This window comes from Hemiscyllium ocellatum, chromosome 21 (assembly GCF_020745735.1).
Source record: "Hemiscyllium ocellatum isolate sHemOce1 chromosome 21, sHemOce1.pat.X.cur, whole genome shotgun sequence".
NCBI lineage: Eukaryota > Metazoa > Chordata > Chondrichthyes > Orectolobiformes > Hemiscylliidae > Hemiscyllium > Hemiscyllium ocellatum.
In genome coordinates, this window is record NC_083421.1 from 51,429,646 (window position 1) to 51,456,690 (window position 27,045).

The 27,045-nt window shown below is 40.3% G+C and overlaps 1 protein-coding gene across 1 annotated transcript in view; it reads right to left on the reverse strand.

Annotated features, from left to right (window-relative positions):
* The window catches only part of c5 (complement component 5), a 126,793-nt gene that overhangs the window by 56,253 nt on the left and 43,495 nt on the right, over positions 1–27,045 (reverse strand). The window contains exons 15-23 of the mRNA XM_060841096.1: positions 26,158–26,287; positions 23,791–23,859; positions 22,585–22,782; positions 18,519–18,609; positions 13,884–13,966; positions 13,658–13,797; positions 12,483–12,713; positions 2,980–3,040; positions 2,794–2,883 (exon numbers count right to left, since the gene is read on the reverse strand). Of these exons, the coding sequence (XP_060697079.1) occupies positions 2,794–2,883; positions 2,980–3,040; positions 12,483–12,713; positions 13,658–13,797; positions 13,884–13,966; positions 18,519–18,609; positions 22,585–22,782; positions 23,791–23,859; positions 26,158–26,287 (1,093 nt within the window). The remainder of the gene's footprint in view (positions 1–2,793; positions 2,884–2,979; positions 3,041–12,482; positions 12,714–13,657; positions 13,798–13,883; positions 13,967–18,518; positions 18,610–22,584; positions 22,783–23,790; positions 23,860–26,157; positions 26,288–27,045) is intronic.

A 27,045-nucleotide genomic window follows, 5' to 3' on the forward strand; every position in this document is an offset into this window, starting at 1 on the left:
AACTCATTATGAGCTGAGTTGTACACAAAACAATCTCTGTTTCTTTTTCAGATAAAAATCCCTAGTTTATAGCAGATGGTTTGTGGTAGAATTATATAACCATACACAACACCTGATTGCTGGACATTAAGCCTGACCAAAGAATCAGAGCTCTGCAGCACCAACTTGACAAAACTGATCAAGTAATACTATTGAAAGCTGCTAAATTGTTTTGATAGCTCAATATATTTAGAAATTAAGTCCATTTTCACTTAGGTGGTGATAATGAAATAAACCAAGATTGAACCTCAGCATATGCCAAAACTGACTACTTGTGCCATTGAAAGTAATATTATAGTGCTGACACCACATGTATAAGCTAAACTTCGCCTACAATTATATGACAGAACGGCTGAAATAATTTGAAACTAAGATGATTCTCCCTTTTTTCCCCTCGTTAGCAAAGATATTACATAAACCTTGAATAACTAAACATTAAATAGCATGATCTGGGGCTTTCATATTGAAAGCTTTGTGTGTTATCTGTGTTCTCAGCTGCATTTCTCCTTCATTCAGCAGACTGATAAACACTTACTGAAACATTTTGTATGTGACTTACAAATGAACAAAATGTTGCTTTATCAAATCTATTAGATAACAGTGCATATAACTTAGAAAATAATGAATCATGCCATCATACCCCGCTTAATGAATAAATACAGAAGAGCAGATTCCTGGAAATAATTGACTCAGCCTATAGGAAGAGAAATCTTATTTTCTATAAGTGTTCACCCTCAGTTTCTATAGTAATGAAAACAAAGTGCTAGTGTCTGGCAGCATCTATGGGCATAGATACCTTTCTGGACTCAATGTTAAATCTGTTTACCTTTCCAAAATGCTGCCAGCCTTGTTAAGTTTCTCCAGCACTACCAGTTTTTATTTCAGATCCCCTGTATCTTCAGCATTTTGCTTTTACTAGATTTCTACAGGTTGGCCTTGTGTACCAAAATGGAAGACAAAGGTCTGAGTTTTGGACATTATCTTTTGTTCTCCTAGCTTTTGGATTTGGTCAATCAAACTAATCAGACCTGCTTTTGTCATCCTTTTGTTGGCTCCAAATAGCTAGTCCCTCCATTTCCCCCTTTTGAGCTCAAATGGGTGAAGTCACTCCAAACTATTAAAGGTGAATGTCCTGATAAGGAGGCTAACTTTACGTGCTTTGTAAAATGGACTGCTGATTGAAAATTGTATAAAATAAACAGCTTTCCGAATAAACTGAACTGGTATGGTATATGAAAAACATGGAACTGGATGGACAATTCCAAATGAACCATCTGTATTTTTAGAAGTCTGAGTAAATAGTAAACCTAGAACTTTATTACAAGGGTGTTTGAGTGCATGAAGAGGGGAGATTTTGTAGTAGTTCTGTAGGGGCATTGGTGGAACTCCACATGAGGTATTGTGCAATGTTATTCTCTGCACCAAACGAGAGAGATGCTTGGCTTGGGGAACTGGTTCAACAGAGGTTTGTGAGATTGATTTCTGGGATGAGAAGGTTGCACTTTGGAACACAGCTTGAATAAAATAGACCTACACTTCCTGGGGTTTAATCTAATGAGAGGTGATTTTATTGAATTATTTAGAATTCAGAGGGGGCATGTAGGTACTGTGAAGTCATTTCCCACGTCTACTGAGTCTAAAACCAGGGGGACTGGTCTCAGGATAACAGGGCAGCAATTTTGTCCTGCGAAAAGGAAAAATTTTTGACTCAAGCTTATAACCCTCAATAGGCTGTGAATGAGAACATAAGAGATAGCTGTAGAAGAAAGATACTTGGTTCTCCCAGCCAAGATCATAGTTTATCTCCCCCAGGCTTCAACTCTTTTTTTTTCATAACAGTTCAGCTTAACTGTCAACTCCAACATTTCAAAAATCTCTCTCTACCTTCTTGTTAAATTCTTTGTGATCTAGCTTTCACAACTCCCTGGTGTTGAGAATTCCAGACATTCTTTACCATCTGGGAGAAGAGATTCTTTTGCACTTCAGTTTTAAACGTGTTTCCCCTTTATTCTTAACACTGTCTACTAGTTTGCAATTCCTCAAAGATTGGAAACATCTTCTCAATATGTACTTGTCAAGCTCCCTCAGAAATGTGTTTCAGTAGGATCACCCCTCAATCTTCTGAAGTCTAATGAATAGAGACCGAACCTGTTTAACTGTAAGTCAATCCCTTCATTCCAGGAACCGGCAGAGTGAATATCTTTTGAATAGCCTCCAATAACCGTATATTCAACTTAAATAAGGGAGCCAAAACTGCACACAGTACTACAGGTACAGTCTCACCAACACCCTTTACAGTTGTAACAAGATTTCCCTACATGGAGTATCCATCATTGAATACATTTAAGCTGAAAATGTGTTGCTGGAAAAGCTCAGCAGGTCAGGCAGCATCCAAGGAGCAGGAGAATTGAGTTTTCAGGCATGAGCCCTTCTTCTTTTCCAGCAACACATTTTCAGTTCTGATCTCCAGCATCTGCAGTCCTCACTTTCTCCTTGAATATATTAAAGACTGGGATAGAAAGATTTTGGTATCACAACAAATCAAGCGAAATGGGGAGAGGGTAGGATGGCGTTAAGATCAGGATCAGCTATGATTGTATTGAATGGCAATGCAGGTTTGTCTATAGTATCGGCCCTTGCTTTTACATCTCAAGTTTTACTCAAGAATCATCAGAATGGCTCATATACCAATATTTAACAACCAAGATCTTTAAGAGGACAAATTCACGATTAATCAAACAGCAGTAATGCTACCTTGCACAGTCAACACATTCTTTGGCTTGACATTTGGGAGAATATTTAATGGTGCTTTCAATTGAATTTCAATTCTTCTCACAAGTCTCCCTAAATGTAAATATCAAAACAAAACTTTAGTTAGAACAGTTTTTGAAACAAAATCCTCAATTAAATATTTTGTTGGAAACTTGGTATAAAACATACCCAAGACATTGGCTGGATCCAATACGTAAGGGAAATTTTTTTCTTTCTTAATTCCTTCTGGCTGCAAACAAGTCAGAAATTAACAATAAAAAAAAACGAAAATGCAAAGATTACTGTTCACAAAATCAAAACGTAGACAGAAATGACTAGTATTGATAGAAACGATGCATAACAGAATGAGTGATAGTTAGTGTCTCAGTGAGGTATTCAGATAACACAATGAACTCTAATTGAAGGTGAGATTTCAGCAGCTATTTCTGTGATTTTATTCTATTGTAAAACCATGTTTTGATTGGTAATAGTTATGATGGATGCTAACAACTGCTGTGCAAAATTTTCATACATGAAGGAATCCCAGCTGAAGGATTAATGAGCTCAGATTACAAAAATTAATAATTTATTAATTTTGAAAGAATTTAAGTCTGTGTCTTGTGGCACTATGGTAGTGCACAGGAGATCAGGATTCAAGCGGTGTGTCATGACATGTCTGAACAGGTTGTTTAAAAATTATTATACTTTAAGTCTCCTGTGACAATACACAGGGATGTGAAGTTAAGAAAGGTCTGCAGACTAAGCAAGATTAGAACTGGGAGGTAACTGGAAAAGTGCAATTAGAAGTAAATCTGTCCTGACACTGAAGTCATAAACTTTGCAAATTTTACTTTACCTTTGTATATCCCAGGTTAACATTTATAAAGTTATATTATTCAATAGTCCCACATAAGTTGCAGGATAAAGGTCGCCGGGTGACTGTCAGGACTGGGAAAGAGAATAGGCAGACAGTGCAGGGACCCCATGTGGGCTGTCCCCTCAACAATAAATATATCGTTTTGGATACTGTTGCGGGGGTGGGGGTGGGGGTGGGGGGGTGTTGGGGATCCTACCAAGGGAAAGCCTCAGTCACCAGCCTGGCTCTGTGGCTGAGAAGGAAAGAGGGGAGAATAGGATAGCAATAGTGTAAGGTGATTCAATAGTGAGAGGTACAGAGATTCTGTGGTCGCAAACGAGACTCCCCAATCCCAGAGTCAGGGATGTCTCGGATTGAGACTACAGGATTCTTAAGAGGGAGGGTGAGCAGCCAGAATTTGTGGTACACATCAGTACTAACAACATAGCTAGGAAAAGGGATGAGCACCTGAAAAGGGAATATAGGAAGTTAAGTTGGAAGCTAAAAGTCAGGACGAGCAGAGTAGTAGTCTCAGGATTGTTGCTGGTGCTGTGGGTGAGTGGGCAACAGAGAGCGAGTGTGGATGAACGTGTGGCTGCAGGGCTGGTGTAGGTGGGAGGGCTTCAGATATATGGGTCATTGGGATACCTTCTGGGGAAGGTGGGACCTGTACAAGAAGGATGGGTTGCACCTGAACTGGAGGGGTACTAATATCCTGGGCAGAAGGTTTGCTTGACCTCCATGGGAGAGTTTAAACTAATTTATTAGGGGGATGGGAACCAGAGCTATGGATCAGAGATGGAGTAGCTAGTACAGCGTACAGAGAGTCTGTGAGGAGGGATAGACAGTTACAGTTGATAGGGGAAGTTTGCAGTCAATGCAATGGGTTGAAGTGTGTCTACTTTAATGCAAATAGTATCAGGGATAAGGGTGATGAACTTAGAGCATGGATTAGTATTTGGAACTATGATGTTGTGGCCATCAGGGAGACTTGGATATCACATGGGCAGGGATGGTTGTTGGATGTTCCAGGGTTTAGATGCTTCAGAAGGAATGGGGGGGGGTGTAAAAGAGGTGGAGGATTGACATTGATAATCAGGGATACAGAAAGGGTGGTTGTCAAGGAAGATTTGTCTACAGAGTCGGTATAGGTGTAAGTCAGAAACAGGAAAGGAGCAGTCACTTTTTTGGGAGTTTTCTACACACTCCCCATTTGCAACAGGGAGGAACAGATTGGGAGGCAGATTTTGGAAAAGTGCAGAAGTAACAGGGTTGTTATCATTGGTGATTTTAACCTCCCTAATATTGATTGGAACTTCCTTAGTTCAAATAGTTGGATGGAGCAGTTTTTGTCAAGTGTGTCCAGGAAGGATTCTTGATTCAATTTGTAGATAGGCTGAATAGAGGGGAGGCCATACTTGACTTGGCTCCTAGCAACAAACCAGGTCAGGTATAAGATCTCTCTGTGGGAGAGTGTTTCGGTGATTATGATCACAACTCCCTCCATAGTCATGGAGAGGGATAGGAGCAGACAGTATGGGAGAGTATTTAATTGGGGGAGGGGGAATTACAATGCTATTAGGCAGGAATTGGGGCACCTCAATTAGAAACAAATGTTCTCAGGAAAGTGCATGACAGAAATGTGGAGGTTGTTTCGGGAGCACTTGCTGACAGTGCTGGATAGGTTTGTCCCACTAAGGCATGGGAGGGACGGTAGGGTGAAGAAACCTTGGGTGACAAGGGATGTAGAACTTCTAGTCAACAGGAAGAAGGAAGACTGGGGAGGCAAGGATCAGACAGGGCTCTAGAGGGTTACAAGGTGGCCAGGAAGGAACTGAAGAATGGACTTAGAGCTAGAAGGGGGCATGAAAAAGATTTAGTGGGTAAGATTAAGGAAAACTCTTTGGCATTCTCCAGTTATGTGAGGAGTAAGAGGATGACCACAATGAGGGTAGGGCCAATCAGGAATAACGGAGGGAACATGTGCCTGGAGTTGGAGGAGGTAGGGAGGTCCTTAATGAATACTTTGCTTTAGTATTCACTACTGAGAGGGAGGACAGTGTGAAATAGGTTCGAACATGTTGAAGGAGGATGTGCTGAAAATTTTGAAAAATATAAGGATAGATAAGGTCACTGGGCCAGATGGGATATGCCCAAGGTTACTACAGACAGCAAGGAAAGAGATTGCTGCGCCTTTGGCGATGATCTTTGCATCCTTGCTATCCCCTGGAGTCGTGCCAGATGATTGAATGGTTCCAAATGTTATTCCCCTGTTTAAGAAAGGGATCAGGGATAATCCTGGGAATTACAGACCAGTCACTCTTACGTCTGTGGTGGGCAAATTATTGGAAAGGATTCTGAGAGACAGGGTTTATGATTACTTAGAAAAGCAAAGTGTGATTAGAGATAGTCAGCATGGATTTTTGAAGGGCAGGTCATGCCTCACAAGCCTTATTGAATTCTTTGAGGTCCGGCTCTGAGGCTCAGAAGGGAAAGGGGGAGAGGAGGACAGCGCTAGTTATAGGAGACTCTATAGTTAGAGGGACAGACAGGCGGTTCTGTGGACATGGGTGAGACTCTCAGTTGGTTTGTTGCCTCCCGGGTGCCAGGGTCTGAGACGTCTTGGACCATGTCTTCAGAATCCTTAAGGGGGAGGGTGTGCAGCCAGAAGTCGTGGTGCACATTGGCACCAATGACATAGGTAGGAAGAGGGGTGGGGAGATCATTCAGGAACTCAGGGAGTTAGGCTGGAAGCTAAAAGCTAGGACGGACAGAGTCGTCATCTCTGGGTTGTTGCCGGTGCCACGTGACAGTGAGGCAAGGAATAGGGAGAGAGGGCAGTTGAACACGTGGCTGCAAGGATGGTGTAGGAGGGAGGGCTTCAGGTATTAGCGGTGTTCTGCAAGGTTCTGTTTTGGGACCATTGCTGTTTATCATTTTTATAAATGACCTGGAGGAGAGGCTAGAAGGTTGGGTGAGCAAGTTTGCGGATGATATGAAAGTCGGTGGAGTTGTTGACAGTGAGGAAGGATGTGGCAGGTTACAGCGGGATATAGATAAGCTGCAGAGCTGGGCAGAAAGGTGGCAAATGGAGTTCAATGTAGGTAAGTGTGAAGTGATTCACTTTGGTAAGAGTAACAAGAAGATGGAGTACTGGGCTAATGGTCGGATACTTGGTCGTGTGGATGAGCAGAGGGATCTTGGTGTCCATGTGCACAGATCTCTGAAAGTTGCCACCCAGGTAAATAGTGCTGTGAAGAAGGCATATGGCGTACTGGCTTTTATTGGTCGAGGAATTGAGTTCCGGAGTCCTGAGGTCATGTTGCAGTTGTATAAGACTCTCGTGCGGCCGCATCTGGAGTATTGTGTGTAGTTTTGGTTGCCATACTATAGGAAGGATGTGGAGGCACTGGAACGGGTGCAGAGGAGGTTTACCAGGATGTTGCCTGGTATGGTAGGAAGATCGTATGAGGAAAGGTTGAGGCACTTGGGACTGTTTTCATTGGAGAAAAGAAGGTTTGGGGTGACTTGATAGAGGTGTACAAAATGATTAGGGGTTTAGATAGGGTTGACAATGAGAACCTTTTTCCACGTATGGAGTCAGCTATTACGAGGGGACATAGCTTTAAATTAAGGGGTGGTAGGTATAGGACAGATGTTGGGGTAGATTCTTTACTCAGTGAGTCGTGAGTTCATGGAATGCCCTGCTAGTAGCAGTGGTGGACTCTCCCTCTTTATGGGCATTTAAACGGGCATTGGATAGGCATATGGAGGATAGTGGGCTAGTGTAGGTTAGGTGGGCTTGGGTCGGCGCAACATCGAGGGCCAAAGGGCCTGTACTGCGTTGTATTTTTCTATGTTCTATGTTCTATGTTCTATGTATTTGGACAATTGGACTGCATTCTGGGGAAGGTGGGACCTATACAAGCAGGACGGGTTGCACCTGAACCAGAAGGGCACCAATATCCTGGAGGTAGGTTTGCTAGCACTCTTCGGGGGGGTTTAAACTAATTTGGCAGGGGGATGGGATCCGGATTTGTAGTCCAGCAAATAGGTTCGCTGTTTTTCAGGATGTCCAAGAATGTAGGGAGGCTGTAGAGAAGGTAGCACTGACAGGGAATACTTGCGGACACAGAGATGGGTTCAAGTGTGTATACTTCAACGCAAGGAGTATCAGAAATAAGGTGGGTGAACTTAAGGCATGGATCAGTACTTGGGACTACGATGTTGTGGCCATCACGGAAACGTGGATAGAAAAGGGACAGGAATGGTTGTTGGAGGTTCCTGGTTACAGATGTTTCAGTAAGATTAGGGAGAGTGGTAAAAAAGGAGGGGGTGTGGCGTTGCTGATTAGAAATGGTATAATGGCTGCAGAAAGGTAGTTCGAGGAGGATCTGCCTTCGGAGATAGTATGGGCTGAAGTCAGAAATAGGAAAGGAGCAGTCACCTTGTTGGGTGTTTACTACAGGCCCCCCAGTAGCAGCAGAGATGTGGAGAAACAGATTGGGAAACAGATTTTGGAAAGGTGCAGAAGCCACAGGGTAGTAGTCACGGGCGATTTCAACTTCCCAAATATTGATTGGAAGCTCTTTAGATCACGTAGATTGGACAGGGCGGTGTTTGTGCAGTGTGTCCAGGAAGCTTTTCTAACTCAGTATATAGATTGTCCGATCAGAGGGGAGGCCATATTGGATTTGGTACTTGGTAACGAACCGGGACAAGTGATGGGCTTGTTAGTGGGTGAGCATTTTGGTGATGGTGACCACAATTCTGTGACTTTCACCTTGGTTATGGAGAGAGATAGGTGTGTGCAACAGGGTAGGTTTTACAATTGGGGGAAGGGTAAATACGATGCTGCACGACAGGATCTGAGGAGCATAAGCTGTCAGGGGAGGATGTTGTTGAAATGTGGAACTTTTTCAAGGAACAGATACGACGTGTCCTTGATATGTATGTACCTGTCAGGCAGGAAAGAGTTGGTCATGTGAGGGAACCTTGGTTGACGAAGGAGGTTAAATGTCTTGTAAAGAGGAAGAAGGAGGCTGCATAAGGTTGAGGAAATAAGGTTCAGACAGAGCGTTGGAGGGATATAGGATAGCCAGGAGGAAGCTGAAGAAAGGGATTAGGAGACTTAATAGAGGGCATGAAAAATCTTTGGCGGGTAGGATCAAGGATAACCCCAAGGCCTTTTATGCGTATGTGAGAAACATGAGAATGATGAGAACGAGGGTAGGTCCGATCAAGGACAGTAGTGGGAGACTGTGTATTGAGTCGGAAGAGATAGGAGAGGTCTTGAATGAGTACTTTTCTTCAGTATTTACAAATGAGAGGGACCGTATCGTTGAAGAGGAGAGTATGAAACGGACTGGTAAGCTACAGGAGATACTTGTTACGAAGGAAGATGTGTTGGGCATTTTGGAAAACTTGGGGATAGACAAGTCCTCCGGGCCTGACAGGATATATCCTAGGATTATGTGGAAAGCAAGAGAGGAAATTGCAGAGCCGTTGGCAATGATATTTTCGTCTTCACTATCAATGGGGGTGGTACCAGGGGACTGGAGAGTGGCGAATGTTGTGCCCCTGTTCAAAAAAGGGAATAGGGATAACCCCGGGAATTGCAGGCCAGTTAGTCTTACTTCGGTGGTAGGCAAAGTAATGGAAAGGGTACTGAGGGATAGGAGTTATGAGTATCTGGAAAGACACTGCTTGATTAGGGACAGCCAGCACGGATTTGTGAGGGGTAGGTCTTGCCTTACAAGTCTTATTGAATTCTTTGAGGAGGTGACCAAACATGTGGATGAGGGTAGAGCAGTGGATGTAGTGTACATGGATTTTAGTAAGGCATTTGATAAGGTTCCCCATGGTAGGCTTATGCGGAAAGTCAGGAGGTATGGGATCGTGGGAAATTTGGCCAGTTGGATCGAGAACTGGCTAACCGGTCGAAGTCAGAGAGTGATGGTAGATGGTAAATATTCAGCCTAGAGCCCAGTTACCAGTGGAGTTCCTCTGCTGTTTGTAACTTTTTATTAATGACTTGGAAGAGGGAGTCGAAGGGTGGGTCAGTAAATTTGCAGACAATACGAAGATTTGTGGAGCTGTGGATAGTGAGGAGGCTGTTGTCGGCTGCAAAGGGACTTAGATATGATGCAGCGCTGGGCTGAAGAGTGGCAGATGGAGTTCAACCCTGTCAAGTGTGAGGCTGTCCATTTTGGAAAGACAAATAAGAATGCGGAATACAGGGTTAACGGTAGGGTTCTTAGTAAGATGGAGGAGCAGAGGGATCTTGGTGTCTATTTTCATAGCTCTTTGAAAGTTGCCACTCAGATGGATAGAGCTTATAAGAAGGCCTATGGTGTATTAGCGTTCATTAGCAGAGAGATTGAATTCAAGAGTCGTGAGGTGATGTTGCAGCTGTACAGGACCTTGGTAAGGCCACATTTGGAGTACTGTGTGCAGTTCTGGTTGCCTCACTTTAGGAAAGATGTGGAATCTTTGGAGAGGGTGCAGAGGAGATTTACCAGGATGTTGCCTGGAATGGAGAATAGGTCGTACGAGGATATGTTGAGAGTGCTAGGCCTTTTCTCATTGGAATGGCGAAGGATGAGGGGTGACTTGATAGAGTTATAAGATAATCAGGGGAATGGATAGAGTAGACAGTCAGAGACTTTTTCCCCAGGTACAACAGAGTGTTACATGGGGACATAAATTTAAGGTGAAGGGTGGAAGGTATGGGGGGATGTCAGGGGTTGGTTCTTTACCCAGAGAGTGGTGGGGACATAGAATGCGCTGCTCGTGGGAGTGGCAGAGTCAGAATCATTGGTGACCTTTAAGCGGCAATTGGATAGGTACATGGATAGGTGCATAAGCTAGGACAAATATTCCGCACAACATCGTGGGCTGAAAGGGCTGTTCTGTGCTGTATTGTTCTATGTTTTGGTTCTATTATATGTGACAAAACACATTGAAGGTAGAGCAGTGGATGTAGTGTACATGGATTTTAGATGGGTGTTTGATAAGGTTCCCCACGGTAGGCTCATTCAGAAAGTAAGGAGGCATGGGATACAGGGAAATTTGGCTGACTGGATATAGAATTGGCTGGCCCATAGAAGACAGAAGGTGGTAGTAGATAGACAGTATTCAGCCTGGAGCTCACTGACCAGTGGGGCTCTGCAGGGATCTGTTCTGGGACCTCTGCTCTTTGTGATTTTTATAAATGATTTGGATAAGGAAGTGGAAGGGGGGGGGTGCAGTTAGTAAGATGACACGAAGTGGTAGATAGTGTGGAGGGCTGTTGTAGATTGCAACGGGACATTGACAGGATGCAGAGCTGGGTTAATAAGTAGCAGATGGAGTTCAACCTGGAAAAGTGTAAAGTGATTCATTTTGGAAGGTCGAATTTAAATGCAGAATACAAGGTAAAAGGCAGGATTCTTGGTAGTTTGGAGGAACAGAGGGATCTTGAGATCCATGTCCATAAATCCCTCAAAGTTGCCACCTACGTTGATAGCGTTGTTTAAAAAGGTGTATGGTGTCCTGGCTTTCATTCGCAGGGGACTGCGTTTAAGAGCTGTGAGGTTATGCTGCAGCTCTGTAAAGTCCTAATTAAACCAAAATTAGGATATTATGTTCAGTTCTGGTCGACTCATTATAGGAAGGATGTGGAAGGTTTAGAGATGGCGCAGAGATTTAGCAGGATGCTGCCTGGACATGGATCCCAAGATCCCTCTGCTCCTCCACAGAAGAAAGAGCAATGGGCTTTTGATCAAGTATAGAGTCCCTATCCATTCAGGACATGCCTTTGTGGCCCAGATAAACCCAATAGGCTTTGCTGTGTGACTTTTGGGAGGCATGGAAAAGTCATGTGAGTTGGAAAGAGGCAACATGAAGTTCTGGTGGCTCAGGGATAACTGGCATAACTTCATCTGGGCAGTTTTTCTGATTTTGTTAGAAATGTCATTCAGGTTTTGTTGCAGTTAGACATGGACTGATTCTGTATCCGAGGAATCAAGAATGGTGCTGAACATTGTGTCATCATCAGTGAACACCTCTACTTCTGATCTTATGATGGAGGAAAAGACATTAGTGAAGCAGCTGAAGATGCCTGGGCCTAGGACATTAACCGGAAGAATTCTTGCAGTGATGTCCTGTGCCTGAAATGACCAATGTCCAACAGTATGGAACATGCTGAAACTTATTCTTCCACGTTGCTACATCTCTCCTCATCTTCAAAATAAGGATGTATTTTGGTATATGTACATATAGAACATAGAACAATACAGCACAGAACAGGCCCTTCGTAATTATGTTTTTACAGAAGAATATTCTTTTTAAAATATTATCTTTAAAATATTTTTCCCATTTGTTCCATTTGTTAACAACTTTAAAGGTCTTGAAACATTTTTCGATACTATGTAAATTCAAGTTGACTTAAGATGTTAAGCCAGACATGAGAACAACCAAGCTTCCATTTTCAGGGATACATGATTCCAGTAGTGGTTACTGGATATTGATCAGAACCCCTAACCTAAGGTTAGGCAAATTGGATTGCACCATTGTTGTCCCAGCAGCTAAACCAACACAAACTGGATTCTCATCTTGAAGATCTGTATAGTTCAATAACTTGGATAAATTAAATAAAACATCAAGTGAATCACTTGAAATGTGATGGGTCAAAATTAACTATATTTGTTTCTATTTTGTGATTTCATATCATCAAACTGGATTGATATAAAAATTTCATATTAGACTTTTGATCTGTTCCAAGGTTATTTTTTAAAGCTTACAATTCTCTGTTTACAGACATAGAACTAATAAACTGAAAAAAATTGGAACTTACCACTACACGCAATTTGTGGACAGTAATTTCATTTGCTGAAAGTTGAGTTTTAAGTGTGAAATTTATGTTGTGAACACCTATCTTCAAAGGAAGTATAGTGAATGTAAATGGAAGCGCTGAGAAACCTTCCAAGGTTTTTCTTTGGCAAACAGATTGTTGTCTACCTTCGATGCTTGTTTGAGAACCTTTAAATAAACATGTTCCCTCGTCTGTACTCAGCTGTACACAAACCTTTGAACAAAACAATGCATAATGAGTTATTAGGGCTGAGCAGCGAATTCTTATACAGTACATATAAATCTTAGTTCTGATGATATAACAAAAAAAAGTGAAAGCAAGGAAAGCTCTAATTGGTCTCTTCAAGAAGAGAAAGCTTGCCAACTCCCCATCAAATAATGCTGTGTTTCCTCTCAGAAAATACACTTGAGTACAGTTAGTTTAGCTCAGCTAGTACAATTCAACAAGGTGAAAGGCTGTAGGATTACAGAGCCTCAGTGGTGGAAGGAGTGGACGCTTGTGGATGTCATGCCGATCAAGCGGGGTGCTTTGTCCTGGATGGTGTAAAGCTTCTTGAGCATCTTTAGGGCTGCAGTCATCCAGGCAAATGGGGAGTATTCCATCACACTCCTGAATTGTGCCTTGGAGATGGTGGACAGACTTTGGGGAGTCAGGAGGTGAGTTACAAAATTCTGACCTGCTCTTGTAGCCACTGCATTTATGTGGTGAGTCCAGTTCATAAATGCAGTGGCTCCATGGGTGGTGGGATAAGGAATCTTATGGGTTTCAAGAAGCAACTAGATTGGTATTGTCAACAAATGGGACATTGAGTTGCCAGATAGCTATCAAAGCACTGTAGATCAGAGGGTTAGATGAGTTGGAAAATCTGCTACTCAGTGAAACTGTCACTTTGTTACTAAGTTCATTTTTTCAACTTTGGGCCTTAGATATTGATGGTTTCCATTTGAAGGTGATCCTACTATTAGTTTAAAGAAATTTTATCTACTAAATCTATTTCTTGTTGAATGAACTTTGATATTTGCACGGTTTCTTAATATGCTCTGACATTCAAATAATAAAAATGTAGCAATGAGTAGGCCTTACCCAAAGTGGTATCAGACAGTTGCCAAATATGGCTTTTAATGCATGTTTCTAATAAGCAATTTTTAAAGATATACCTTTGTTTTGTCGCTCTGATAACTGTACACAGAAGCTCTTAATTGCACTTGTTCACCTCTCACAACAGAATAAGGTAATTTTGCTTTTAGAATCACATCCTGATAAACTGTCACTTCTATTGGATCAGCAACACATACTCCTGCATAAAATATGAAAATTAAGAAGGATTGAATCTGCTGCTTAGAATCATCAAGTTCTAAAACTGTGTTCCAGGTCTTTGCTTACCAGATCCTGAAATTCCCACTCCTTGGATTTCCCAAGTTGTCAGTGAATCAGGCAAAACTTTTGACAGATGCTGAGAATCTGAACTAGGCATAATGAATATACAAAACTCAAATTAAAATGGGTCACGTAAAATTTAAATTGCAAATTCTCTATTTTACTTTTATTTACCAAATTAATAATACTCACATTTGGAAATCATATTAGGACAACTGTGATCTAAAAATCTAGTTCAGTACACAATTCTGGAATTTTGAAGTTTTTATTTTGTTTGTCAATTGCAGAGCAGAAACTTTTATTTGTGGACAAGCCAAAATGAAGAGCACAATACCAAAACAAATTGCAAAATGTAATGGAGTGAATGCAATATTTGACACTTCTAAAATTGTGTATGTTGATGAGTTTTAACATTCAAATATTTACTTAGTTTTTACTTAATCAAACTTCTTAGTAATTACTGGGACAATTTTGGTAAAAGAATAAAGAGGAAAAGTACACTCTGAAGTACAAACGATCTGCATTTTACAATTTGTGTTTGAATCTGATGTCTACTTTGCACTTGAACTTTACCATCAGCATACAGATATACCCAAGTTGATCTTTTCCAAACAGCTACATTGTACTCACTAGTTGAAAGTATGTATACTGCTGCTCTGCAGGAGTTGTAACTGATGTGAACCAGCCATAAGAAACCAGCAATTCAACTTTTTTACATCTCAACAGAGAATGGCCAACATACACGAAACAAAAATACTATTGCTGTGAGAAAGCACCCTAAATGTATTTTGGTTTAATCCTTAATGTACACAAGTTAAATATTTCACATCATTCCCGTGAGTGGATCTTCATTTCTTACAGTTGTTTCATTTGCTCAACTTGTCTCTGACCAGGCTTTTGTCATCTGCTCCAATAACTCCATCTGTTGCTCAGTATCAAATATTCTTATTGATATTTTGCTACATTAAGGGTGCTATATAAATGCAAGTTGTTAATTTGCCATTATTGAATTTTGAAATAAATTTTGGTGATTCTAAAGATTGAACAGAAGACTTTGGTTACTGTATTTGGCCTTACTTGTATATCATATAATCTTCTGCAATTTTGTACTTAGTGGAACATGGGTTAGTTTATAAACTGACAAACATTTATAGTAAATGCATAATTGAACTACAGGTCAAATTAAATGTGTCTCTCAAACTTTAGAGGAGCTGCTATTTTCACAGGCTTGAAATAAGCCACTTAGGATACTTGTACTTTCTGCTGATACCTGCTTTGAGAAAGGCAGTTTTTTTGTTTAAATTTTGCATTACAAGTTTGGAGTTTTCCCTGCTGCATATTATTTTCTCTGTCCACTATAAACAGAAAATAAGGCTAGGCAAATTTAGCTTCAGCCCTGGCATTTATTCTGAGGCCAATGTACACCAAAAAAAAAGCCTGAGCTATGTCTTCAGTGAACTCAATATTTTGCGTCAAGTATACTGTGACAGAAACATACCGATATTATACTGCTTCACAGGCAAAAATGCTCTTTTTTCTCACATTTCTCTCTACACTTCTCAGTAATTGGCGTGACACAGGAATAGTGACAAGATAATTTGAAAAAGACATCTGACAAAATACAACATTAAGGTATTGTAACAAAAAAGTAAAATGAAGCAGAAAATGTGCATGGAAAAAGGAACGAAGGACATAGAACATAGTACAGGCCCTTCGGCCCTTGATGTTGCGCCCTGTCATACTAATCTGATGCCCATCCCACCTACACTATTCCATGTATGTCCCTATGCCTGTCCAATGATGACTTAAATGCACTTAAACTTGGTGAATCTACTACTGTTGCAGGCAAAGCATTCCATACCCTTACTACTCTCTGAGTAAAGAAACTACCTCTGACATCTGTCTTATACCTATCTCCCCTCACTTTAAAGTTGTGTCCCCTCATGTTTGCCATCGCCATACTTGGAAAAAGGATCTCCCGGTCCACCCTACCTAACCCTCTGATTATCTTGAATGTCTCTATTCAGTCACCTCTCAACCTTCTTCTCTCTAAAGAGAACAACCTCAAGGCCCTCAGCCTTTCTTCGTAAGACATTCCTTCCATACCAGGCGACATCCTAGTAAATCTCCTCTGCGCCCTTTCCAAAGCTTCCACACCCTTCTTATAATGCGGTGACCAGAAAGAAAATGGAGATTAGATATCACTGATAAGAGGAGGAGATTTTGTAGAGAAGAGCAGAGAAGAAATAAGTAAAACTTAAAATTCTGTTCCCTCGATTTCTTAACCTGAAAGGAGGAACTTATGCAAAGAACATCATAAGGACAAGGGCAGCAGATATGTGGGAATATCATTACTTTCAAGTTCCCCTCCAAGCAATTCACCACCCAGACTCGGAAATTTAATCGCTGTTCCTTCAGTGCTGTTCGGTCAAAACTGCGGAACTCACTCCCTAAATGGCATTGTAGGTATACATTCACCAAAAACACCTAAACCGTTCAAGAGAGTAGCTTACCACCATTTTCTCAAAGGCAACTAAAGATAGGCTATAAATGATGGCCCAGCCAGTGACACCACATTCCACACATGAATTTAAGAAATAAAGTTATAACTGGTAATGATGTTTTTTTTATGTAGCATTTACACAAACAAGATATAAAAGAATGGAGCCAGGATATGAAAATGGTGGTCAATTAAAATGCTCAAACAATCATCAGCTCATTCACAGAGAAAACACTACAAAAAGTTTAAAATTATCCACAACAAGCTTTCTTGGACTCTTCATGTGGACACACTGGTTACAAAGCTGAAAAATGTGTTGCTGGAAAAGCGCAGCAGGTCAGGCAGCATCTAAGGAGCAGGAGAATCGACGTTTCAGGTATAAGCCCTTCTTCAGAACTGGTTACAAAGGCCCAACAATGTCTCTTCTGCCTCAGGCAGCTGAGGAAATTTGGCATGATGGCGAATACCCTTGCCAACTTTAATAGGTGTGTCATCGAGAGTATTCTTTCTGGATGTATCACTACCTGGTATGGCAACTGTACCATTCAAGATTGGAGACGGTTACAGAGAGTGGTGAACTCAACCCGGACAATCACAAAGGCCAACCTCCCATCTATAGAATCCATCCACCAGGCCCTCTGTCAAGGAAAGGCAGCCAACATTCTTAAAGATCATCCCATCTTGGCAATGTTTTTCTACGACCTCTCCCATTGGGGAGAAGGTACAGAAGCCTGAACACTTGCACCAGCTGGTTTCGTAACAGTTTCTACCCTCCTGTTGTTAGAATACTGAATGGACTCACAAACTCTTAACATTCGTCTGTAACTGTGTTTTTGTTTTTACTAGTGTTTACCTGTTATTTACTATCTATACTACTTAACTCTGTGATCTGCCTGTGTTGCTCGCAATACAAAGCTTTTCACTGTACCTTGGTACATGTGACAATAAATTCAATTCAATTCTATTCAATGATCACTGAATCAAATGGGCAGCATGCATCACTAAGAAAATGCTATGTAACACTGAACAAATAGTATTATTGGATTAAGTGAAGTAGTTTAGTTACAATCATGTGTGACACTGGAAAAGCACAGCTGGTCAGGCAGCATTCAAGGAGCAGGACAGTCAATGTTTTGAGCATAAGGTCTCAATCAAGATGAAGAGCTTATGCACGAAATGTTGACTTTCCTTCTTGGATTCTGCCTGACTGGCTGTACTTTTCCAGCACCACACTCTTCAACCCTGATCTCCAGCATCTGCAGTCCTCACTTTCTCCTAGTTACAATCGTGGCCAGAGACCAGATAATGTCCACTACTGCAGAAGAAAACCAAGTCTTAAGGAATAGGTAGTTAAGCCCGACATGGTATTTATGAATAAGACAAAGATACAACCTGAAAGGTGTGGAGAAATCATAATGGAGACTTTTTAATAAGTAGATAACCCTGTGTGGTTTAGAAAAAAGCCAAGGAGAGGGACTAATTGAATATATATTAAGTTAGAAGTGCAATCAAAGGAATAAGAAGACCAATACTGATGTAATTAATACATATCACTGTTGCTCCACCAAACTCCACATTTAGCTAAGGATATTTTAACATGTTACCTCTTCGGTGGCAGCTTGCATTGATTCCTTTAAGGAATACTGGTTATGGTGCATATAGACTTGGTGAATGCAGCTCATGTTGCCTATTTTGGGGCAACCAATTGCAGAGGGGGGTCTTAAACAGTCATCTATCACCAGTTACAAGACTGGACAATGGACAGTTACATAGTTACCCATTTCAATATGATAGATAGTGCACTTCTGACTTGTATTAAGCTTGCACTTCATATCAGATTTGAGGCTTAAACCATGTTTTACACCTAAATATGGAACTATGCCACCTAAATTTTATGCCTGGTTATTTTTAAAAAAACATGACTGGTGCTCACTCCTAGCACCAATTATAAACATTTTGTAAACATTGTCACTCAGAAGTGCAGATGAACTAACATTAGGAATGGCATTTTCCATAGTTGCTGTGAATACCAATTTGGTTAATGTAGATGGGATTAAACAAATTATTGTAGCAAATGTTGGCTGCAGAATCCAATTACAAATTGCATAGAAACATCTTCAGAAAAGTACTGCAGAAAATACCTCTCTGGAATTTCATGGACTTCCCATAACCAGCTTTCTGGAAAATAACTACGGATCCTTGGAGGCTCCATTTCAAATTCATTGTTCAATTCTAGTTTTGGAGTTAAACAAAAATAAATAAAGACATGAAAAACAGCAACAACTTTCATTTTGGAATTGGTACACAATGCCAGAACTCAGATTCAAAAAGATACAGTTTAATGATCACCATGCAACCCTTTAACACAAGGAAAAATTAAAACCCCATTATTACAACCTTGTTATGCCTACATAGAGCTGAGATCTCCCTACATATTTGTTTCTCAATTTCCCTCTTATTATTGGCAGGGTCTATAGTACAATCCCATCAAAGTCATCTTTCCTTTCTTATTTGTAATTTCTACCCATATATTTTCACAGGACGATTTTTCAGAAATATCTTCCCTAGTTACAGCAGTAATGTGTTTCTTAATCAAAAACATCACTCACCCTTCTTTCTTGCCTCCTTTTCTATCTTTCCTACTACATCTAAAGCCAGAACACTGAGCTGTCAGTCTTGTCCATCTGTCAGCCAAGTTCCTATAATAGCTATTGAAATGAAATTGTAGGTGTATTGTACCTTTAAGAGAGAGAAAAAGCTGGCAAGGACTTAACAAGCACAGAAATGTGCTGAAAAAATGTTAAAAAGTAACATTTGGCTGTGAAACAAATATCTGTGCTGAGTTGTTATGATACACAACAAATTTGAATTTGGCCAATCAGTTTAAATTATGCCCTAAGATATTAAAATACAATCAAACTTGAATTTTATTGTTTTGACAACATCAAACTAATGAGATGACCCGATTATTTGGGGTATAAAATTTGGACATTTTGAACAGTTAGCCAGACTGCCCATAGAATCGCTCTCTGAAAGGTACCTGTTCATATGAAATCTGTGCAGCAGAAGACCAAAGAAAAGACCCAGAAAACTCTACAGAGGAAGATAGAGAGGAGAATTGACATAGCTGACTGGTTTTGAAATTTGAATTTTTTTTTGTAAAACCTAATCGGGGAGTTTTATCAGATCAGTATATTGTTGTAGAATGGGAGGTAGATAAATTGCTCAGACAAAGGAGGTTTACAGTGTAGATAGTTGTGGTTTAATGCTCTTTTTTCTTGAAGTTAAAGAATAAATTGTTAAATTTTTTTTCTTAAGTCGTGGGATTTGGTAGTTCTTTGTTACGCATACTTTTACAGATTATGAGGAGAGGTGAGCTTTTCTCTGTGTCTGGTTTAAATTAGCAGGAGGGTTTACCCTCTGTCGTAACACTATGATGTCACAATTCCATGTTTGTAAATAAGCCCTGAGTTCATCAGCCTTACCTGTAAGACCCCTTGCATTGAGATGAAACAAATTATTGTAGCAAATGTAGACTGCAGAATCCAAATTAGAATTCAGAGTTACTACATATTCTGTCTCTCTCTTGTATTTCTCTTCTAATTGACATGCTCTCCTCACATTCAGAAACATCTCCATCAATCCTTCTGTTTACACTGCTATTTAGAATTCTTCCACTCCCCCTCTTTATCAGTGTAAAGTCTCCTTTAATGGAATGAGCAAATCTCCCTGCTAAGATATTGGTCCCTTTCCAGTTTAGGTTAGACCTATCCTTTTTGAACAGGTCTTTTCTATCCCAATAGACATTCCAATTGTCCAAAAATCTGAATCCCTGATCAATACACCAGCTCTTAAACCATTGATTTATTACATTAACCTTTTGTTCCTTTTCTTGTTTGAGATTGACATTGGGACTAAACCAGAAATGATTACTTTTAAGGTTCTATTTCTTAATCTTCGACCTAATCTCTTAAATTCACTCTGTACTGCTTTATTCTTTTCTCTAAAATTGTCATCCCTACCAGTATGTACAATAATTTCTGGCTTCACAATCGCACCTTTAACAATATGCTTCAAATGTTTAGAGATGTCCTTAATCCTAGCACCAGGAAAGCATCAAACTATCCTAATTTTAAGCTCACAGCTACAGAATCTCCTGTCCTTCCCCCTGACAGGAGAGTTCCGTATAACAATGATTGTATTAAATCTTGTCAAATGCTGCCTAACAAACTCAAATGCATTCAAGAACATTTTCTTTATCAATATATGAATGCTCGTATTAAAGAAGGATCAGGCCTAAACCTTTGTTTTGGGCAATAAGGCAGGGCAGATGACTGAAGTGAAAGTGGGGGAACACTTTGGGTCTAGTGATCATAATTCTATTATTTTCAAAATGGTTATGGAAAAGGATAATCCTTCAATAAAAGTTGAAGTCATTAATTGGAATAAAGCAGATTTTAATGGTATGAGACAAGAACTTTCAAAAGTTACTTGGAGTAGATTGTTTGCAGTTAAAAGGTCACCTGACAAGTGGGAGACATTCAAGAGTGTGACGGTGAGAGTTCAGAAGCATTTTGTCCTTGTTAGACTGAAGGGTAAAGCTGGTAAGATTAAGGAACAATGGATAAACAAAGACATTGAGGTTTTGGTCAAGAATGAAAGAAAATCTTATTTTAGACATAGACAACTTGGTTCAATTGAATTTTTCAATCAATATAAAGAGTGCAGAAGCATTCTTAAGAGAGAAATCAAGAAGGTAAAGAGGAAATATAGAGAGCCTTGGCACGCACGGTTAAGGATAATCCAAAGAGATTCTACAAATACATTAAGAACAAGAAGGTAATGAGAGAGAGGGTGGGGCCTCTTAAAGGTCAAAGTTAAAAATCACACAACACCATGTTATAGTCAAAGAGATTTATTTAGAAGTACAAGCTTTCAGAGCACTGCTCCTTTGTTAGTTAACTAGTAGGGCAGAATCATAGAATACAACTGATGCAATGTATTGAAAAAACCTAAGTTGCTGTTAAGTTTTTAATCACTTAGAATAGGGTTGCAGGTTTCAATTCATTAATATATAAATCCCAGGACTTCTTTCAAGTCATATTTCACACAGTGACTGTATCCCAACCTTGAGTCAGACTGGTTCTATTTCCTTAGTAGGAATTGATAAAATGTCATATGGACTGACTGCCTACAAATTGTGTACTTTTTGAACAAAATAGAATGTATGTGCAAATACAAATCTGCAAATGCAAATTCACCCCATAGACTTATAGAGCCAGTCTGACTCATGGTTGGGATACAGACAAACTCTGATCTTTGAGGACTCCACTCTTTGGAGAAACCCTCAGTCCTCCGATTGGAGCTGCAGCTCCGGGAGATTATCCTCAGTTTGGGAGTAGTGCCAGCTAAAACTGTTACTTCAAAATGACATTCTTCAGGCCCATCACTTACTTTCAGTTCTGGGACTGGGACTTCGCAGATTTCAGAAACTTCAACCCTTAGCATCCATCTTTTTCACTGCAAGAAGAACTTGGATATCTAATTTTAAGTATGTAAGAAATGCTATTTATTGTCCTTATCCATTCAGCTGTGGAAGCACCCCAAATTCTCAGCTCCTCTTTTTAGCAATGACGGGGATAAGGAAACTGGGAATCCAATATGCTGTGGCAATATATCCAGTGATACAACCAAGTTACTCACATAGCAAACAATGATACATCAAATTTTTGGACCATTATCATCAAGGTGACAGGTGACAGTTAATAGTGACTTTCTGTTTTATGGGAATAATTTCTCATATATCAACAGCTTGTCAGCTGAGGCCAATGCTGTAACTACATGCAGGTCATGAGTAACCATATTATTAGACATACAGAAAGGTCTGGGGTTTTGACAGGGCCAGGAATGTAAACATTGGCCAACAGTGTGGAGGAATACATTTGCATTGGGGAGGAACTACCTTGGAGAGAGTTTCTCCGCTGGACACATTGTGCCTGATCAGGAAGAAGCTCAGTTAGTCTGCAGTGTATCAAAAACCTTTGGAGGCTGGTAGGAAATGAGCAAGGCACTCCTGCCATTGTACCTGATTTCATGGTCCACCCATCTGCCAGGCTGTCCCAGGGATTAATTCCATTCCTAAGAGCTATGTTTCCCAATTGGATAAGATGTGGAGGAATATTAATTGCCTATTATTTCAAGACTTACCCATTCGTCCCAATGTTAGGTCGCTGTCAGACTTTGAACGTAATGTTTGTGCATAATTGCAGCATTCTAAAAATATTGTTCTGCATGGATCAGGTAGCTTGATTCTACTTGCTCGTTCAGTGCATGAGTGTCTGAGAGGATAGTCTTTCAATCCATCCATACAACATTTCTGATCAAGAAGATTCGTAAATCTGGCTACTGGCAATAAACAAAATAAATAAGCTTGAAACCAATTGTTTTTCTTGAGATGCACACAGCCATTTTCAAAATGATGTAATTAAAAAATCAGCTATGTACAATAAATTACTGCAGGCAACTGCTCTGATAAGCTGAGATGGTCTTCCAAACATCTGAAAACAACGGGATGGTTTTAATTTTGGCCACTTGATGGAAAGAGGTAGAGCAAGTAAAATCTCTTGGGGCATATAACTGTCAATCCTCTTCATACAGTCTTTAACTTTAATCTACACTGATCATTATTATCATTATTCTCAAAATTTATTTATATTCTATAATAACGGTTCCAGGCTAAATTGAATGAAGGCACTAAGGTAAAGACACCCACCAATAAGGTGTTGAAATACAGACCAAAAGGTTCTCAGGGTCAATACTGATCTTTGCTCAGTTAACCATCTCAGCTTAGGGCACAATGGCAGCAAAACAACTGGACTGCTGAAGGGCTTAGGGATCATCATCAGGTAAGTGATTGGGTGAAGCAGTGGTTGGAGGGGAGAGAGGAAGAGGATATTACAAATCCTCTCCCTCCACTAGAGTGGGCATCATGGCATTTATCTTCTGCTGGTAACTTCCACATCATGAACTGGGGCAGAGGGAGTGCAGAAGGGAAGTCTTCTGTATACCCAGACCCGGTTATACTCAAATGCAAACAGCAGGTGGGGAAGCAGCGAGAAGTGAAGGTGCAAGCAGGGGGAAGTTATGCTGAAGTTTCCAAGTTGCATGACCTATGTTTTTGTTCTCTCAGTCTCCATTGGGTTTATGAGGAAAATGCCACATTTACCTCTAGGCTCATGCAATTGGGTGAGATACAGGATGGATGCCAAGGCACATATAATATTTCACCTAATATGGGACAGCGCCACCAAGAGAAAATTTAAACTCCAGTGTAACATTCACCAACGAAAAGGGACAATATTTAGTGACAACTTAAAATACAAAAAAAATTATTCAGTTTTAAAATGGCCTTACTTTTCTTCCGTATTTCAGCCTTCGCTTTCAAATCTCGTTTTGGCCTCAAAATTACATCACATTTTGTATCTGTTAAAATAAGAACAGAGCCTTAGTTATGAAACATGTATATGATACATACTTTATTTTTGTATCTGAGTAAATTATTTCACAATATGCAGGAAATAATGTAATAAATAATGAGCTATGTTTGAAAGATTTAGCATTCTGAACTTACATTGCTGTCTTTAATAGTAATTCACGGAAGAGAATTTATATTCCCCACAGGCAGGATGGAAGTAAGAGTGGCCATAAAACTCTGCAGGTGACTCTGCCACCTACCTACTCTGCCAGACCTGACCTCATCATGATTATCCAGACAATAGAAATCCTGAGGGCAACTTGTTTTGCTGTCACCCCAATTGAAACCAGTTAATGGTCACTTCAAAGAACATAAGAGGAAGGGCCACTAGACCCGAAATGTTAACCCAGATTTTTCTCCACAGATGATGCAAGACCTGCTGAGCTTTTCTAGCAATTTCTGCTTTTATTTCTGATTTACAACATCCAAAGTTCTTTCGGTTTTTATAAGAACATAAGAAATAGGAGCAGGAGAAAGCCACCCGGCCCCTTGAGCCTGCTCCACTAATCAATAAAATCATAGCTGATCTTTACGTGGACTCAGCTCCATTTAACTGCCCACACACCCTAATACTTAATTCCTTTCCTGTTCAAAAATCTATCTATCTTTGCCATAAAATCATTCAACAAGATAGTCTCAATTACTTCCCTGGGCAGGGAATTCCACAGATTCACAACCCTTTGGATAAAGAAGTTCCTCCTCAACTCAGTCCTAAATCTGCTTCCCTTTCTTTTTTGGCTATGCCTGCTAATTCTAGTTGCATCATGCAGTGGAAACAACCTTCCTGCTTCGAACTTATCTATTCCCTTCATAACTTTATATGTATCCATAAGATCCCCTCTCATTCTTCTACATTCCAATGAGAATCGTTCCAGTCTGCTTAATCTTCCTCATAAGCCAAACCTGTCAACTCTGGAATCAACCTAGTGAATCTCCTCTGTGCCCCCTCTAGTGCCAGTACATCCTTTCTCAAGTAAGGCAACACCCTACCTCAGCCAAGCTTTTCATCCAGGAGGATGACTTCAGCAACATGAACTGGTGTTGTTGGAAACAAGGAGATTAGCCTTCTTTGGTCTTGGGCAGGAAAGGGGAGTGTGTATCCATAATGGCTTCTCATCTCTGTTCAGGTGCTTCCCACAAAGTCTGACTCGCCCATGTATCCCATTTCTCTTGATATTTGCACCCTGTTTCTCACTCACCTCATCTCCACCCCCTAGGGATTATTAATCTGTAACAGTCAGTCTTTGCTCTGCGAATGTATGAGTGCATTTATCAATCTTTCCTTATCTCCGTCCTTGTTTTGGAGAGTGTCCAGCAGATTTACTTTTCATCAGCTCTCAGTGCTTTGTTCTATGACTGAATACAGTACTAATAGTGGCCATCACTCATGATGGCACTATTGAACCAGTGATAGCTGACAGTGACAGGGTTTCCTTAACAGATGGTGTAGGGAGACACAGTTCCAGCAAACTAACTCCCTTACAAGTGTAAAATAGCTTTCCAGGATGGGGCAAGTTTTACCCCAATATTTTTAGTAGCAGGGTGGAAATTCTGGCCATGTTTTCAGATGTGGCTCAGTGGTAACTATAGGTTCCTGCTTCCATTCCAGGGAACTAATAATCTTGGCTAACACTTTGGTTTTATACAGATGGAATGCTACATTGTTGGAGGTGGTACCTTTCAGACCTGAAATTCTTGTCTGTTTTCTCAATGTGGGTTTGACAGGCCAAATGGCAAACTTCTGATCCTATTTTGAAGTTTCTCAGAAAGACGTAAAAGGTCCCATATGAAAAGAGAAGCTCTTATTGTTCAAACTGATGTTTTTTCCTTAATCAACACCAAAAGAAAACCTTTCTCTGATTGTACAAATTTGATTTGTGTGCAAACTGCTGCTGTGATTCTCTGCATTACAATAGAGACTACATTTTAAAAGTGCTTTTTGGTTGTGATGCATTGTCAAATTTGTGAATTTGTAAATGCAAGTTCTTTCCTATTCCTGTTCAAAGAAGTCACTTATCTGTGCTGAACCAGCCAGTCTCAGTCAGGTTACAGAAGGACCAACTTCTTTTTTCCAGGGAACAGGAAAACTTTCCAGGGTTTCAATTCCTGATTCTCATTCGAAAATTCCCACATTCAACAGTTCCAAGATATATAACATTCTGAATCATGGGACAACAATCCCTTGGATGGATGTAGATATAGTTGCATGTTTTAATTAGAATTTCTTAATTCTATTGCATTGTTACCGGTAACTAGCAAAGCTTTAGCATTGGCATTAGTCAGAAATGTCAGCCCGGCTCTCTTGAAAACATCAGCGTTATTTTTTCCTCCTCCAGCTCCACATCCAAGATCATGCTTTTCAGCATCAAGAAGTACCTATGCAAAGAACAGCAATTGTTACTTAATGTGAATATTCATTTTCCTGTACCATATAAAAATCCAAAAATAGTTTTTCATCTGATTGTTGATTTTACTCTAATACTGTTCAGACTGACCATTCATCCCTAAAATCTTCTTTCCCTAAACTTGCTTTTATCCAACACATTACTTTCAGCCTAGGCTCAAGATGGTGAATCCTTTCTTGGAATTTAATGTTGGTGAATGGAGAACCAGTGAGAAACCATTGTCTACAGTGGGGAAGGTTCTCTGGAATCAAGTGTTCATCAAGACTTAATTGCAAAGTAGCAGATCATCTCCAGGAACTCCTGATTAAAGGCTGGCAGCTTTCAATTGCCAATCAGCATCACCAACAGTGGCTTCTGCTGGTAATGCACCTACTAGAGACTGAGGATCAAGAATGGGATGGGGTTTGTTGTGAAAGAATTGCTGGCTCAGGAAGAAGGAATAATTTGGAAGAAAGGGCTTCAATTAACATCCAGGTGGGAAGGCTGTCTACAAGCCTAGATTTATATTAGGTGAGATGGTAGGGACCTGTTCAATTAACTGCCACTTCCATTTCCCATCAATAGGTTTGGGGCTAGCAGAGGGAGAGGAGGAAAAGGATGAGGAAAGTTACATTGCCTATGCCTCTCCATTCCTTTCAACTCCATTAAAATCTTTCTTAAAACCTATTTTAACCAATAGCTGATGTGCATCAGGCAATGCTCTTGTAATTCCCTTCACTGGAAATGGCA